The sequence below is a fragment of the Sturnira hondurensis genome, unplaced genomic scaffold, assembly GCF_014824575.4.
Source record: "Sturnira hondurensis isolate 20B ecotype Veracruz unplaced genomic scaffold, ASM1482457v3 Scaffold0021490, whole genome shotgun sequence".
Taxonomy (NCBI): Eukaryota; Metazoa; Chordata; class Mammalia; order Chiroptera; family Phyllostomidae; genus Sturnira; species Sturnira hondurensis.
In genome coordinates, this window is record NW_028094121.1 from 5,067,186 (window position 1) to 5,084,298 (window position 17,113).

Here is a 17,113-nt window from a genome sequence, read left to right on the forward strand (position 1 = left end):
CCGGCCGCACGCAGGGCCTGACCCTGCCCGCGCCTGGGCCCCTCCTGCCTGCTGGCGTCCGAAGGAGACGCCCCCTCCAACCACCCCACCTCCATCCGGTGGGTAAAAATAGCCGCGCACAGGCCTTGGGAATGGTAATGAGAGCCACATGTTGGCCAGATGTGCCAGGGAGAGACCTCCGGGAAAGCTGAGCGCCAGCCCGGCCCCGCCCCCGCCGCGAAGGCCCCGCCCCGGCACAGACCAGGCAGGCAGGGTGTCCGGAGATAGCCAAGTTTACTTTCTTGGGTTTCCCAAAGTCCCGCGCAAGGGTGCCGGTGGCCGGAGCAGACTCCCCTCCAGGCCCCACTGCCGTCCTTCCCCGGGACCCCCTCAGTGCATCTGCTCATGGCTGGAGCCCAGTGTCCGGGATTCCTGGGTCCTCTGCTTCATCTGAACCTAGAGAGAAGGCGGCATCAGGGGAGAGCTGGCCACCAGCCCCTCCCGGGCAGGGGTTCGCACCACACGCACCTCTAGCAACTGGCGCTGCTCCCTTTCACTCTTCAGCTCCTCCCAGAGGCCGGTCAGCTTTCTTCTGTGGACAAGACAGCGAGGGGGAGGAGTGGGCAGGGCTGGCTTTGAGTGCCCCCGCCCTTCTCTCTCCAACCTCCTCCGCGCTGCCCCACTTACTCCAGCTGCACCCCCATCAGCTCCAGGGCCCTCCTTAAAGACTCCACCTCGTCCTGTAGCCTTATTACGTCAGCTCTGTCACTTTGGCTGTTTTGGGGATCTTGCAGGGCCGGTGGTGAGTGGAGGCTGAGAGTCTCTTGAGGACCCGGAGCTTTTTGAGCCGGGTCTGCGGCTCTAGGGGGTGCCTCCTCTTTGGGTGTAGTCTCATCCTTCGCAGGTGCCTCCTCCAGGAGGGTGGCGGCCTCCTCTGGGGGGTGGGCCTTCTCAAGGGCAGACAGGGACCCTGGCTCAGCCTCAGACTGGAGCACAGAGCTGTCCCTCTTGTTCAGGGGGTGCTCCTGTGCCCTGTGGACCTCCTCTTGGGACTGAGCCTCACTGACCCAGAGAGACTCGCTCTCCGGCAGGGCTGGCTCCAGAGGGGAAGGATGGAGCCCAGCGTTGTCCCCGGGGGAGGCCTCTCCCGAGAGCATCTGATCTGGGGTCAAGGCCTTTTCTAGGGTGGAGGCCTCATCCCCGGGAGGGGCCGTCTTTGGGCCAGAGGCTCCATCTTCAGGTGGGACACCTGGAGCAGGGGCCTCATCCACAGAAAAGTCCCCATCTGGGCTGGGGGCCTTGTCCTCTAGAGTCAGGGTCTCCTCTGGGATGGGGGTCTCATCTGGAGTCCGTGTTTCCTCTGGGGCCTCCTCCAGAGACTGAGTCTTCGGTGGGGTGGGGGTCTTGCCCAGAGTAGGGGTTTTATTTACAGGAGGGGCCTTTGCTCGACTTCTCCGTTCTTCCTCCTGTGGTGGTGGTGGGGGCAAGGTCTCAGCAGAGAGCTCCCCTTGGCCTGGGATCCTTCAACCTCACACCCCATACCCCTGGGAAGCAGACTCTGCTAGGTGGTCTCCTGCTCCTCTGTACTGTGGGGCCACTCACCTGACTGGCTGCGGGCTGTTGCCGGGAAGCCTGGGTTCTGGATCGCTTTCTGCCAGGATGGCCCGAACCCCCACTGAGGAGGCTACCACTGGAGCCTGTGAGAGCAGACCATCAGGAGCCCAGGCCTAGCAGGATGCTGAGTCTTCCCCCGTCTTTGTCCCCTAGCCCTCACCCCACTGAGGAGGCAGGCCAGACCTACCAGAGTCTCGGGAGGGGCGCTTCTGTCCATCTCCACCAGGCATCCCAGAAGGCCTGGAGGATATCCCCATCAGACCCGGGCGGGCGGGGCAGGAAGTGGCATTTCCTCCGTACCCTCATCCTCCCCCCAACCCCGCCCCGCTCCTTACTTGGCTTTGCTGGGCCCAGAGTGGGCTGTCATCAGTTTCTTGACCATAGGGAGGGCTGTTTTGGGCACCATCTTTTTTGGTTCTTTAAGAGCAGCTGGGAGGGAAGAGGGGAGCACAGCACTTGCTCTCACCCATCCAAGAACCCTTGGCCCTGCCCTGCACTGTGCACAGGGATGCGGGCCAGGAGATGACTTGTTATTAGGTCTGGGTCTTGGGAGCTCTGGGAAAGCTGACCTGCCTCAGGCTGCAGGGGCGCAGAACAGTGGGGGCACCCCGAAGAGTCATCAGGGCAGTCTTTGTGGGGGGCGGGATGGCACCAACACTACCAGGTTTTGCCTCCATGCTTTTCTGAGACCTGCCCCTGCTGTGATTGGTTCAGACCTCATCTCTGACCTGGACCATGGCAACACCTTCCAGTTCCCCTTCCTCCTCCCAGAAACTTCTTTGACTCTCCATCTTCTTCACTCCCTAAGAGACTTCCCCTAGCCTCGCAGGTCCAGTCATCACCCACAAGCCAACGACACCAACACTTCCATTTTGAGCTCCTTACTCTTCCCTGAACCCCAGGACTCCTATTTGACTACCCACTCATCTGCATTAGGAGAGCTGACTGGCCTCCCACACCGAGCACGTTCAAAACACCCCTCTAGCTTCCCAACCTTCTTCCCCGCGCACCTGGCCCTTTCCCAGTGTTCCACATCTCTCACATTCGCCTACTCGCTCACGCGATCTCGGCCTCTTCTCTACCCCGACGCTGCACACGTCCGACCCACCAGTGAGAGCCCTGTCTGCTCTATCTTTGCAACACATCCTAATCCACCTCGTCACCACCTCCGCCTCTACGAACTCTGGATCAAGTCACCACCACCTTCACCCGGACTATCGCAATAGCCTCCAACCCGGGCTTGGGCTGCACTCGCCCTGCCTAGGGGGTGTTCCTCCCCCAGCAGCCCGAGTGAACTCGTGTTCTGTGGGGGGAGCAGACATAAGCAAAAGAAGTAAAATGCGTGGTGTGTCAGAGAGTTATGAGGCATTATTGCGGGAGGATGAAGTATAACCTTTTATACCCTCACCCGAGGACATGCTCATCGACTTTAGAGGGAGGGGAAGGGAGGGAGGGAGCGAGGGAGAGAGACATTGGTGTGAGAAATGCCAATTGCCCCTTGTACACACCCCAACCAGGGATCGAACCGGCAACCCAGGCATGTGCCCTGACCTGGAATCGAACCTGCAACCTTTATGTGCATGGCACAGTGCTACAACCAACTGAGCCACACAAGCCAGGGCAGAATAAATATAACTTGAAATGGGGTAACTAGAAGAGGCCACGCTGAGATGACATCAGAGTGAACTCCTGAAGGCAGTCACACACAGGGATATTCAGATCCGTGGACACATGAACAGGCACGTGCACACAGGCTGAAACTTACTCACACGTGCCTTATCACACAGGTGCGTGCACAGATCCCCCACGCCACGCCACAGTGGGCCAGAGCGTGGGTCCTCCGACAGACACCAGGGTTTGCGTTCTGGTTCAGTGACGGAGCAGTCCTGTGAAAACTCTGGTAGGTAGCTGGACCTCTCTGTGGCCCAGTGTCCTCACCCAGGACACAGGGGACAATGGTACACATCTTACAGGGCTGCTGTGAAATTCGAGGGGCTTAATCCATATGCGGGGCTTAAGAGAGCGTTTGGTATACGGTCCAAGTTCATCCAAATGTTTTTTAGTTCAACTTACTGGGTGACATCGGTTTACCAACTTACATAGCTTTCAGGTGTACAATTCTACAACACATCATCTGTCTATTGTGTTGTGTGTTCACCACCCCAAGTCAAGTCTCCTTCTGTTAAAACGCTAACTTTCACTTCTGCTTCCGGTAGTATGACAGATGAGGTGACCAGTGGGGCTCTCACACTGGACAGCAATTGTGTCCTGCTTAGGATACAATCTGAGGGGCTGTTGCAATTAAAAGAGGCAGTGGAGGGCCACAGAAGGGGAGAAACTGGGGCCACAATGGCGGTGAGAAGGCAGCGCACTAGGACCCCGGGGCCCGGGGCCAGCAGCCAGTAGAAGTCAGCCTTCTCTGGAAGCCGTCTCCCCTGCTGAGGCATGCACGACCCCGCAGGCTGAGGTGAAGTCACGGGCTCACACGCGAAGACCACAAAACACAGGAGAGACAGGCCCCTGAGAGCAGCAATCGGCAGACGCAAGGCGCAGAGACGCTGAAACAGGGAGAGAAGACAGCGCAGCTCTGGATCAACCATTTGAAGAAGTAAAGGCTGAGCCTGCTACACAGTGGCCATCAGGAATAAACAGGCAGATGGGAAAAAAAAAAAGGAAGAAAGCCAAACTACTAGAAAGTAGCACTCTTGAAATAAAACGCAATGTATAGGTTAAACAGCAGATTAAACATAGCCAAAAAGCATGAGAGAGAATTAGTAATCGAAAAGTACAGTAGCCCTGGCTGGTGTGGCTCAGTGGTTGAGCACTGGCCTGTGGACTGAGAGGTCACTGGTTCGATTCCCAGTCAGGGCACATGCCTGGTTCACAGGCCAAGTCCCTAGTTGGGGGTGTGAGAGAGGCCACCAATTGTTGTTTCTCTCCCTCCCTTCCTCTCTCTTCAAGACTAAATAAATAAAATCTTAAAACAATAAAAGTATAGTGAAACAAGGCGTGAAAACTTGAAAGCAACGTTTAGGGGAACGGGTAACAGAACCAGGGCTCTGACTGCAGCTGAGCAAGGTGGCAAACAGACTTGCACCCACATGGCAACTTAAAGCTGGACAAAAATGACAAGGCGACCAGTTCAGTGCTCGGGAAATGGACCAAAAGCACAACATCACCTGAGAAGCATGTATGCTCGGAGGTGTCCCTGCCTACCCACGCCCACTGACTCTATGAGCCGGGGGCAGGTCGAGGGTCAGCAGATTGACTCGCTGTCATGGTTGAAGGGAACTCAAATCACTTTGGGGTGCAACCTTAGATTTGGCCTTGGTTTCATAGTTCTGATACCAAAAGCACAAGCAACCAAACAAAAATTAGATAAATGGGATTTCATCAAAATTCACAACGTTTGTATATCAAAGGACACCATCAAAAAAGTCAAATGTTGAAATGAGTCAGTCAGAAAGACAAATACCATGATTTTGTTTATATGTGGAATCTATAGAAAATAAACTAATAAAAAAGTGGTAAAAAGACAACACAAAGAATGAAAACCAATGCCCTGGCTGGTGTGGCTCAGTGGACTGAGTGCTGGCCTGAGAAGCGAAAGGTGGCCAGTTCGATTCCCAGTCAGGGCACGTGCCTGGGTTGCAGTCGGGTCCCCAGCTGGTGGTGTGCAAGAGGCGATCGATCGATGTATCTCTTGCACATCAATGTTTCTTTCTCTCCCTGTCTTTCTCCCTATCTCTAAAAATAAGTAAATGAAAAAAAAGAATGGAGCAGATTTATTTGCAAATCGTATCTCTGATAAGGGACTTATATCTAGAATATATAAAGAACACCTACAACTGAACAATAAAAAGACAAATAATCCAACTAAAAAATGGGCAAAGGACCCAAATAGCTCTATCTCCAAAGGATATACAGATAGCTAGTAAAATATAAAAAATGCCGAACACCATTAGCCATCAGAAAAATCCAAAGCAAAACACAGTGAGACGCCACTTCATACCCACTAGAACAATTAGAATAAAAAAGGAAGAATAGTAAGTGCTGGTATAAATGTGGAGAAACGAGCCCTCATTCACTGCTGGTGGAAACATGACCGGGGACAAACACTTTGGAAAACAGTCTGGCAGTTCTTCCCAAAGGTAAACAGAGAGTTATCATATCACCCAGCAATTCCTTTCCTAGGTACACACCCAAGAAAAATGGAAACACTCAAATAAAAACTTGCACAGGAAAGCCCCAAAGTAGGAAAAACTCAAATGTCCATCAGCTCATGAATGGATGAAATGATGGATGAAATGTGATACTCATTTATACAATGGAATATTACTGGGCAAAAAAGAGGAATAAAATATAACAGACAGAATTAATTAACTTTAAAAATATTATGTGAGGTGAGAGAAATCCATTTAAAAAGACAGGCAGCGGCAAAGCTATACTGTACAGTATCGAGCATATTAAATGCAAGCAAATGTCCATCGAGACAAAGTGGATCAGTGGTTGGTTGTCCTGGGCGGGTCAGAGGGGGGAGGGGACCGTGGAGTAACAGCTAAAGAGTGCGAGGTTCCCTCTGGGAACGGTGAAAACATTCCGTAATTGTGGTGGTGGTGGTGGACAGCTTTATAAATATACTAACCACCCCTCAGTTGTATATTTTAAGTGAGTGAATTGTGTGGTTTGTGAGTTTTAACTCAACAAAGTTGGTTGGTTGGTTGGTTTTTTAAAAGAAAGGGTAGCAGGGCAGATTTGCCCCACGAACCCCTGTTTGCTAACGTCTGGTCTAAACAGCCCAATTAAAAGGAAGAAATGGTCAGACTAAATTAAAAAAGCAAGATCCAACTACATACTCTGTACAAGAGATTCAAAAACACCAACGGGTTGACAGCGGAAGGTTGGGAAAAGAGCCCTGACTGGTGGGGCTCAGCTGGCTGGCAGGGTCCCACAGACTGAAAGGTCGCTGGTTTGATCCGGGTACATACTGGGGCTACAAATTTGGTCACCAGATGGCTAAGTACGAGAGGCAACAGATCGATCGATGTTTCTCTCTCGCATCAATGTTTCTCTCCCTTTCTCCCTCCCTTTTCCTCTCTCTCTATAAATAAATACATCAATTTTTTTAAAAGGTTGGAAAAAGATACCACAGACAGTAACCAGAATAGCAATCCTATATCACTATCAGAAAAAACAAACTTTAAGAAAAATTCTAAGAGACAAAGAGGAAGAAGTCATAATGATAAACAGGTAGAGAGAACAACGGCAAATGCGTATGTGTACGCACCCAACAACAAGGCCTTACAGTAGTGCATGAAGCAAATGCTGGTAGAAATGAAACGAGGAATAAACAATTCGATAATAATATTTGGGAGATTTTAGTCAGGAGGAAGTTTAAGATTTTAGATTGTAAGGTAAATATAATTATGATTAACGTAGTCTAAACTCACCAATTTATCACTAAAGAAAAGAGTTAGACTAGAATAAAAAGAATAAGGATACTTTCTAGAGATGTTTGTTGAATAATGATGCACATGTAATTAATACAACTTTACACTTAAAAAATGATTCAGGCCCTAGTTAGTGTGGCTCAGTGGATTGAGTGCTAGCGTGTGAGCCACAAGGCCGCGGGCAGGTTTGATTCCTGGTCAAGGCGTAGGCCTCTGTTGCATGCCGTGTGAGAGGCAACCCATCAATGTTTCTCTCATTCTCCCTCCCTCCCCATCTCCCTAAAAAATAAATTTTAAAAAATCTTTTAAACATATGCTAAATAAGTAAAACCTTTAAAAAATATGTTTAGCCCTTGCTGATGTTGCTCAGTGGCATGAGTGCCAGCCTACGAACCAAAGCGTAGTTGGTTCGATTCCCAGTCAGGACACATGCCTGGGCTATGGGCCAGGTCTCCAGTAGGGGGCGCATGAGAGGCAACCACACGTTGATGTTTCCCTCTCTCCCTTCCCCTCTCTGAAAACATAAATAGGTTATAAATAAATTAAACTTAAAAAAACAAAGAATATGTTTAAAAAGGATTAAAAAGGTAAATCTTATATTTTTAACCACAATAAAAAAGCTATGATAGGAAAAAAATTTCTTGTACTTGATTATGTTAACAACTCTGATGAATTAACAATTCTGAACAAAAAATCAGAGAAAAAACTGTCCTTAGAAATGAAAGAACCTGTAACTGCAGATACAGAATGAGATTATGAACAATTCTACACAAAATAACTTCTTCAAGAACTGCAGCCCGATTTTTGGCCAGCCACTGTTAACTAGAGGCCAGGAGACAGAACATGGTCCGTGCAAGTCTCTTAAGCACGAGACTTCTTCCCCTCTGAGCTCCGTAGGGGAAGCCATTTGGAGTACAGGGGTCTTTGCAGATGTAATCAAGTTAAGATGAGGTCACAATGGAGTAGGGTGGGCCCTCAACCAATGGCTGGTGTCATTAGAAGAGAATGACACCAGAGGGGACATGAGAAGGGAGAACACACCCAGGGCAGAAGACCATGTAAAGACAGAGAAGGGAGCGATGCATCTGCAAGGCCAGGTTGCTAGCACCAGGCACCCGAAGCTCAGCAGCGACACGGCAGCGATTCTTCCCCAGAGCCTTCACAGAAAACACGGCCAAGCCAACATCTCGATTTCACATTGCTAGCCTCCAAAAATGTGAGAGATTACATTTCTGTTGTTTTAAGAAAAAGAAAAGGACAGAATTTGAACTACTCTTGTTTATAACTATTAAAGAAATTGAAATATATTTTTTCCATGATGGAGAAAAAGAGAACAGGCAAGGTTTACCAGCTTTGCAGGAAAGATGACTTTCATCTGATATAACATCTACCAGATATTCAAGAAACGAAGTCCATGCTCCTTAACTCACTCATGGGGCCAGTATAACACTGGTAATCAGACGAGGACAGTATCAATAAATGCAAAATCTTTTTAAAAACTAGGAAAATGCCCTGGCTGCTGTGGCTCAGTGGACTGAGTGCCAAACCTGCAGACTAAAGGGTCGTAGGTTCAATTTCCAGTCAGGGCACATGCCTGGGTTGCAGGCCAGGTCCCCAGTAGGGGACGAGCAAGAGGCAGCCACGCATTGATGCTTCTCTCCCTTTTGCCCTCCCATCTCTAAAAACAAATAAATAAAATCTTAAAAAAAAAAAAAAGAAAAGTATCTCAACAGAAGCATTTCGTTTAAAATCAGAAACATGGCAATGATGTTCAGCACTGCCACTTCTATTCAATATTACTATGAGAGCCTAACCCCTAGAGTAAAAGAAATAATAAATAAAAGGGATGGAAAAGGTAGAACAAAATTATTATTACAGATGACATGACTGTCTTCATAGAAAACTTACTAAGAATTGAGCCCTGGCTGGTGTGGCTCAGTGGATTGAGTGGCGGCCTGCGAATGGAAAGGTTGCTGGTACGATTCCCAGTCAGGGCACATGTGTGGGTTGTAGGTTTGGTCGAGAGGCAACTGATCAAGGTTTCTCTCTCACATAGATGTTTCTCTCCCTCTCTCTTTCCCTCCCTTCCCCTCTAAAATTAATAAGCACGTCCTCAGGGGAGGAAAAAGTCTACAGATAAGTTAAAATAAACATTTATTACAATGGCCAGCTTTAAGATCAATATACAAAAATCAACTCACTTCTACATGCCTATAATAAACAGAAGGATATCTAATTTTTTATAGCAGAAACTCTGAGGTATCTAGAAATAAATCTTATAAAAAAGTTGTGTAAAACCCACATGCAGAAAACGATAAATGATGCTGGCGCAACTGACTATCCACGTGGAAAAAGGCATAATTGGATCACACTTTAAAACCAGTAAAAGTACTTAATAATAAAAAGCAACACTTCAACATATATAACCTATGAAGGATTGATATTCAGCCTTGGCTGGTGTGGCCCAGTGGACTGAGTTCCAGCCTGCAAACTAAAAGGTCACTGGTTCAATTTCCAGTGGGGGCACATGCCTGGGTTGTAGGCCAGGTCCCCAGTAGGGGGTGCACAAGAGGCAACCACACACTGATGTTTTTCTCCCCCTCTCTTTCCCTTTCCCTCTCTCTAAAAATAAATAAAATCTTAAAAACAAACAAAAAAACAACAATAGCCCTGGCTGGTGTAGCTCAGTGGATTGAGCACGGGCCTGCAAACCAGAGGATCATGGTTCGATTCCTAGTCAGGGTACATGCCTGGGTTGCAGGCCAATTCCCAGCAGGGGATGAAGGAGAAGCAACTATACATTGATATTTCTCTCCCTTTCTCCTTCCCTTCTCCTCTAAAGATAAATGAATAAAATCTTTAATAAATAAATAAATAAACAATAAAAATACTTTATAAAAAAAGATTGATATTCAGAATATATAAAGAACTCCAACAAAGTATTACTAACTAGGAAAATGCAAATTAAGTCCACAATGGTATTTTGAAATGGTATTTTGTACCTATTAGGTTCACAAAAATAATGAAATCTAATAATACCAAGTGTTGAAGAGGGTTTGGATTATAAAGATCTCTTATACACAGATGGTGAAGCACTGAAGTATCAAATCACTTTGGAAAGTCATCTGATTTTATCTAATAAAAGCTGAACATTCACACACTGTATAATTTAGCATTGCCACTCCTGGAATTATATCCTAGAGAAGCAATTACACATACAAACCAGAAGACAGGCACATAAATATTCACAGCAGTACCATTTACGATAGTAAAAACTAGAAATACTAAAAATGTCCAACATTAGGAGGAGACCAGCTACATAAGCTGAAGGGATTCCCCAGAGGAAATATTATACAGCAGAGACAAATGAACGGCATCTACACACAACATGGATGAATCTTCGAAACATAATGCTGATTGGAAATAGTAAGTCCCAGAGACTATAAACATGTACCATTTTTATAAAGCTCAAAATCAAGCAAAAATAAATGAAGTGATACATTGTTTAGGCACATACATACGTCCGATACATACGTCCGTAAACTTAAAAGCTCATGAGAACTCTAAACACAAAATTCAGGACAGTGGGTACCCCTGGTATGGGGGGAGGTGCAGAATGGGAATGAGGAGGGACGTGCACACAAACTCACGGCATGTTCTACTTCCTGGGTTGGAGTGCCAGACCACGGGTTTTCATGAAGTTTTATAACACAATATATGTAATATAGATATGTATGTGTGTGTGTGTATATCATATATACACACACACATATATCTATACACACATATGTAGTCTTGAAATAGTACATTAAAAGGTAAATTAGCCCGAGCTGGTATAACTCAGTAGATTGAGCACCAGCCTGCGAACCAAAGGGTCGAAGGTTCATTCCCAGTCAGGGCACATGCCTGGGTTGTGGGCCAGGACCCCAGTAGGGGGCGCATGAGAGGAAACCACATATTGATGTTTCTCTCCTTCTCTTTCTCTCTCCCTTCTCCTCTAAAATCTTTTTAATGGAAAGGTAAGTTTGAAGACACACCTCGAGACACATATACAAAGCTATTCATATACACAAAAGACATGTGAACATACACAGTCTTGTAGACGAAAACACATCAGTCCATACATTCTCATAGGAAAAAATGAAACAAATATAAACATGCTGAGAGCTGCATTCTCAAGAAATACAGAGAAATGTGAACATATCGACACTCATAAATACTGACCCACATACATTCCTAACAGACCCTTACCCCACCAGGACATAGCTCCTCAGTGGGTGTACTGGACCCCTGGGGAGCTGTGGGTGTTTACAGGCAACTGATGGGCCTCCTGGACAACCCCTCACCCCAGTCCTGGGATTCCTGGGCACTCACCTGGTTCTCGCGATGCCACTTTCCGTGGGGTCAGCTTCTTGGTCTGTGCAAATAAGAAGTTATCGGAATCTGAACAGAAGCCCCCACATTTCTAGGTTCCCCCTCATTTAGGGGTGGCCCTCCAGCTGTGTCCAGTGAGCACTATGACCCCCAACTCCGTCCAGAGCAACCTGCCCCCGCCCCACCTGAGTGTCTGGCTCTGTACTCACTGGGGGTGGTGGGAGCACAAAGTTGTCTGGGAAAACTCCTCTTCTGCCTTGGGACTCTCCTTCCCACCAGCCCTTATCCTCTGTGGTCTGAGAGAGAAAGATGCTGTGGGGAGGTGAGCCAGGGCCCCAAGCTCCTTCCTCCCCAGGTCCCACCCCTTCTCAACACGCCCTTCCCTGAACCCTCCCCTGCCTGCACCTTTCTCCTACCTTCCTCAGAACTTTCACCTCTTCCCCCCTCCGCAGTGCCAACTCGTCTGGGGCCTCCGGCTGGTAGTCAAACAGGACTCTGTAGGTCTCAGGGTGGGAGACTGAGGGGAAGTGAGTCCTCTGGAGCCAGCTGCCCTCCCCAAATCGTCTGCAGTTCCCCCCTCCATCAGCCTAGCTGGGTCCCCACTCCCTGAAGTCAACGTGGCTTTGGGAAGGGCTATACAAGGGATCCTTTGGCTGGATGCTCACCTGTCCGCAGGTAGTCTGGAGGGCTGTCATAGGTCAGGCTGCCCAGCTAGGGAGGGCAGGGAGAGGGAAGAACAAGCTGAGCCTCCACACACCCCTACATCCCCCTCCTCAAGCCCCATGAGGAATTCACCACCTCTGTGCCCACTGCGCCCAATATACCTTGGGAGGCCGCTGGGACTCAGGACTGATTGAAGGCATGTCTGGGTTATCAAGGCCTGGTGAGGGAAAGGGAGGTTGGCAGGGTTGCTAATTCACAGCTTAGATCATAGAAGAGGTCAAAGGGGACAAAGGGTCAGGATGTGTGGATCACAGGCTCACGCCACTGGGAGGGTCATTGGAGATTGCAGAGTCTGGTCACAGGGTCTCACGGGGTCACAGGGTCCAGGTCTCACTTGGGGGCCCACTGTCCAGCAACTCCACAAAGTTGGATGGAAAGGCTCCCAGCTGCCCGTTCTTCTTTCCCAGCCACCAACCGTCCTCAATCTGCGGAGGGGGATGGACGGACGCAGGGGCATCTCATTCTGCCCCAAAGGTCTCTCTAGAAATCATACACTCTTGGTTCGGCCCCGATTCTGCCTGATGACCACCTCCATCCTTGCTGCCTCAGTTTCCCATGTCTGCGTCCCTCACTACTACGTCCCTCACTACCAACACCCCCACCCTCATTTCAGCCATCTCCCCTCAGCAGGAGACGTGCTCCATCGTCTCCCCCAAATCCTCTCATCACCTCGCCCCCTACCTCCTTTATCACTTCCACTATCTCCCCAGCTTGCAGCTTCAGCTCATCCGCCTGCTCCGGGCTGTAGTTGAAATTCACTTTGCACCATCTCTGGGGGCTCCAAGATTTGGCAGGGCGACCTGGAATGGGACGTGAACGAGGCCACTTAAAACGGGCGCCAGGCCGCTGAGCTGGGGAGGTGCGGGCTGGGAGTGCCCAGCTCAGTACCTCCAGGCTCCGCCCAGGGCGGAGTACTGTGCTCGAGAAAGTCACAGTCCGCAGAGCGGCTGAGCGGCTCTGCCCACAGAGGAGCCAGTCCCCGAGAGTTGGGGGTGGCAGGATGTAGCTGGCTCCGCACTCCCGCCCACCCTCCGGCCTCTCACCGCGAGTGCGTGGACAGCGTGGTCTCGGCGCCTCTCCCGCGCCGCGCAAAGTCTCCGGAATCTCCTGGAAATGAGGGCCAGGAGAAAAGGGCTCTCAGCTCCCTAGGGTGCGGTCTGGGATCCGCCCGCGGCTCCAAACCAACACCCGTCCAGCCTCACCTGCACCAGGCGCTCGGGGAAGAGGCCACATTGGCCCCCCAGCTCTCCACGCAGCCAGCCCCTTACGGGTCCCTTGCACACCTGTCGGACCACATCCCCCAGCGCCAGACTCAGTTCGCCCTCCTTCTGCGCGCGGTATCCTGCCAGGACCAGCACCTCTGCGGGCGGAAGCGTGGCTCAGAAGGGCCCAGCCAGGGCCGCCTGGCCATGGCGCGCGTCCCGAGCTCCGTGTTGAGGACAGCGGGAGAGCTGGGTGGTAGTGTAGGCTTTGGTTGCCATTTCCACACGGTGTGTAGAGGAGCCACCCTAAACCCTCTGCACATACCCATAGCTTCCGGGACGCCCTCCAGAGCCCGGCAGGGAGGATAGCGCGAACACGCGGGCAGCCGAGTACTGGGCCTGGGTAAACTGGGACTAGCTGCGAGATTGAAGCAAAGGAGGCGGAGACACGAGCGGATAGGATAGGTCTCGCTCCAGGTGCTGAGAGTGGGTGTGGGAGAGGGGGCGGCCCGGCTCAGCAGGTTCGGCCCCCAACCTGCGAGTGAGAACTCCAGGGTCTCCCGACTGTGCTGAGGTCACAGCTCCCCCACCTTCTCTTGCCAGCCTAGTCACCTATATTTCCAGTCTAGCTGCGGCCCCTCCTCCCAATTTTAGCCCGAAGGCTCCCACCCACCTTCCGCAGAGCCTCCCCGGCCTATCCTCTTCCTGCTGGTAAGCTTTTAGCTGCAGGGAAGAGGTGGGAAGAGGCACGTAGCAGGGTGGGGCCCCCCTGCAGGCAGGAACCACTCCAAGTTGGGAGCTGGGTGGAATGAGGTGTTTGCTCCACTGCGCACAAATCTGCTTCTGGTGAACTCTGCTTTTGCTGGGAGGCGTGCAATCCTTCCTGGCACCCGTTTATGGAAGAGGAATTAAAAGGGCAAAGACGCTTCCAGTTTGGTTTCAGAAAACACCTTCGGATTCTCCCGCGGGAGGGAGGAGGGGAAAGGCAGGGAGAAAGGGGTTTTTGGTGCCCCTGGCTACAACCAGCCCAGAGCTAGAAAGAGCTGAAGGTTAGGCCCCACTGGTGCCCATCCCATATGGGCTAGTCTTTCAGGTAATCTTCCTGCTCTGAGGAAAACACAGAAGGCAGCGTCTGTTACCACACCTCTTGGCCCCTGCCCCACCACCTTCGAAGCCAAAGTCCTTGTTCATGACACACTATAGTGAAAAAATCGGGTTCCAGCATGTCCAAGGTACGGGATAAAGTAAAATCACTGGGATGGGAATGCGGGATCGTAAACCACCACGGGGACAACAGATGCTCCTCCCAAAACGAGTGTGGGGGCTCGTGACGGTGAGTCTGGGTCCTGCTCCCAGCTGGTATGTCACCTTCCAGGTCCCCTGAAGCTGTGATGGGAGAGATCCACCCCCACCCCACACTCTCAGGGTGACAATGACCAGAGTCCATTTACATCTGCCACTTCATTTATTTATCTTTATTTGCAGGAGGAGTTGAAACAAATCTTTAAGGGTATTTTCATTTTTTCCCCTCAACATGAGTCATTCAAGTAAAACCAACTTAACTAGAGAAATGTAGCAAAGTAAGGAAAAAGCACAACCACCCGGGAGGCGAAGGGGGAGAGGTGGGTGCAGTCCGCATACACCATACGCGTAAGTGCCTGTGATTCACCTGCTCAGGACCGCCTCCCCGGAAGGCAAGGACAAGGACCCATTTTAAGAGGATGTTCCCCCACCCCAAACATCTGAGAATGTTTCAACTTAAAGCTTAAGGTTAAAAAGAATGAAAAGGAAAAAAAACAAAACAAAGAAAACCCCACAAACCACTCAGGCATAACCACCTTCCTTAACCAATCATAGGAGTTTCTTTTCGTTTTATAAAAAGATTAATAAAAAATATTGAAAAAATTATTTTCTCATCTTATATTTGTAAAGATAATAGAATTCATAAGTTTCTTAGAAAACAGACCAGAAACCACCAACCCAGTTTCCACCGCTGTTGCTGAGAGATCGGCAGGACCAGAGAGTTGGGATACTGGTGCTGCTGGTAGGGAATGGGAAGCTCAGCCCAGAAGAAATCAGAAAACACTGGGGGGAGGGGCGCACGGGGTGTGGTTAGGAGCAATGCCATGTGACACATGGCTGTGCAGAAAAGGGGACACACGGTGGTCAGAAAGGCCTTGAACTCCTCCTCGACATACAAAACCGGTTTTTACAAAGATCCAAGCAGTTTGGTCCCAAACTGAGGTGAACATTTCAATGTTTATTCACATGCTTTGTCTCCTCTTTTAAGAATCAAAATTGCCCAAATTAAATCTTTCAGCTAATATTACTACATATAACTAAAAAAAGAAGGGTTTTTAAAAACCAGGGAAAGGGAGAAGAGATTGAAAATCATCAAATTAGTCCTCTTAGCTCCAAATGAAATGAAATTAAGAACAAAACTGGTTTCTAATAGGGAACAAACCGAAATCCAAGCATCATTCTCCCCTCCCTTCCCCAGCCCCCACCCCATACACCAACAACAAATGAGACACAGCTGAAGCCCAACGTGTTGTGTTCTGTTCAAGAGCTGGGTCTGACCCCGGGTTCCAGGGTCAGCCCCCTCTGTCCAGTGGGACTCTGCACCAGGAATGCTTTCGGCTATAGTAGGGTTCTGCATGGCTGGTGGGGGGTGGGGGTAGGATTTTCAGAATCTTCTTGGGGCTCCTCTGTTTAGCTCTTCCCCAGCCATCTTCCCAGTGCCTCTCTCCCCTGGGCAGGGGCTCTTGTCAGAGTGGCCCTTACTCGGTGGTGGGCTGCAAATTGTCCTTCTCTTCTCGGTTCTCGGTTCCACTTTCGTCGTCCTCAATCTCTCCTTCTTCCCCACTGAACTTGTCGTGGGCCCATTTGGGGCTGGTGCTGGATTTCCGGAACATGAACCTGCCCCGGCCCCGGGGAAAGGCTCCTCTGCCCCGGCCCCGGCTCACCCACTTCTCACTGCCTTCGCCTTCCCGGTCATCGTGCTGAAAAGGAAGCAAGCTGCCATCAGTGCCAGAGTGAGCGAGTGGCCAGAACCCTGTTCTCTGGATTTACCCAAAGGTGACCTTTTCAAACTAACCTATGTCCCCACCAGCCTTTTGCTCCTTTTTTGCCGTCCTCCCTGTTCCCCACTCCAAAGATGCTACTGATTCAGATCCGAGAGAATATTCAGTCAGGCGCCTCAGGAACACTAAGGCTGTAGCTTTAGCATTCGACATTATAATAATGATGACGATGATAAAATCTTCACTGAGCACTAAAAGACCTATACATGCATTATCTCATTCAATCCTCATATCTACCCTATTATTATCACCCTCCACTATGCAAATGAGGAAACAAGCTTAGGAACTTTAAAGTAACTCCGTATTATTTAGCACACCATCTCTCAAAGGATGGGTTTGAGAAAGCCCAGCACACCAAAACATGAAACTGTGTCTGATCTGCACAGTCAGGCAGCTAACAGAAGCAGCAACTCAAAACACACAGCTACCGCTCCAGCTCTTCCCACCCCACCCCCAGCCAAAAACAAGGACAGACAGCAAGACCAAGAGTAAATGACTTGCTTATGGTTTCAGACGAGTTAGTGGCAAAGGCAGGACCAGAACCAAGCCTCCCATCTTGTATCTCCCGTCTTTGGTTTTACGCAAGGAGGCAGTGTGGCAGACTGGAAGGAAACACAACCTACATCTCAAACAATCCCTGCCTGCTCCAATGGTCTCATGAGAGAGGAAGAGGAGTTCAATGAAACAA

The 17,113-nt window shown here is 49.8% G+C and overlaps 2 protein-coding genes across 5 annotated transcripts in view; both read right to left on the reverse strand.

The window, feature by feature from the left end:
- Positions 1 to 92: 92 nt before the first annotated feature.
- On the reverse strand, positions 93 to 14,533 carry SH3D21 (SH3 domain containing 21). Its single transcript, XM_037032550.1, has 17 exons — positions 14,487 to 14,533; positions 13,668 to 13,906; positions 13,343 to 13,500; positions 13,184 to 13,247; positions 12,822 to 12,940; positions 12,475 to 12,565; positions 12,242 to 12,297; positions 12,083 to 12,128; positions 11,834 to 11,934; positions 11,627 to 11,713; positions 11,418 to 11,460; positions 1,929 to 2,022; positions 1,781 to 1,833; positions 1,582 to 1,676; positions 667 to 1,445; positions 508 to 571; positions 93 to 435 (listed from the first exon to the last, which is right to left on the reverse strand). The coding sequence occupies exons 1-17, from the start codon at positions 14,531 to 14,533 to the stop codon at positions 370 to 372; spliced, it is 2,202 nt and encodes a 733-aa protein (XP_036888445.1). The 3' UTR covers positions 93 to 369.
- Positions 14,534 to 14,788: 255 nt separating this feature from the next.
- The window catches only part of THRAP3 (thyroid hormone receptor associated protein 3), a 64,468-nt gene continuing 62,143 nt past the window's right edge, over positions 14,789 to 17,113 (reverse strand). For all 4 annotated transcript variants that reach the window (XM_037032648.1, XM_037032645.1, XM_037032647.1 and 1 more), the window contains one exon: positions 14,789 to 16,344. In XM_037032648.1, coding sequence (XP_036888543.1) covers positions 16,123 to 16,344 — 222 coding nt within the window. In that variant the 3' untranslated portion in view covers positions 14,789 to 16,122. The remainder of the gene's footprint in view (positions 16,345 to 17,113) is intronic.

Coding starts and splice junctions, on each gene's coding strand:
- SH3D21 (XM_037032550.1), bottom strand. CDS start 14,533: ATGAACAAGGACTTTGGCTTCGAAGGTGGTGGGGCAGGGGCCAAGAG. Junction 13,907..14,486: donor GGTGGGGCAGGGGCCAAGAG/GTGTGGTAACAG, acceptor ACCTCAGCACAG/TCGGGAGACCCTGGAGTTCT. Junction 2,023..11,417: donor AGTGGCATCGCGAGAACCAG/GTGAGTGCCCAG, acceptor CTTCCCTCCCAG/CTGCTCTTAAAGAACCAAAA.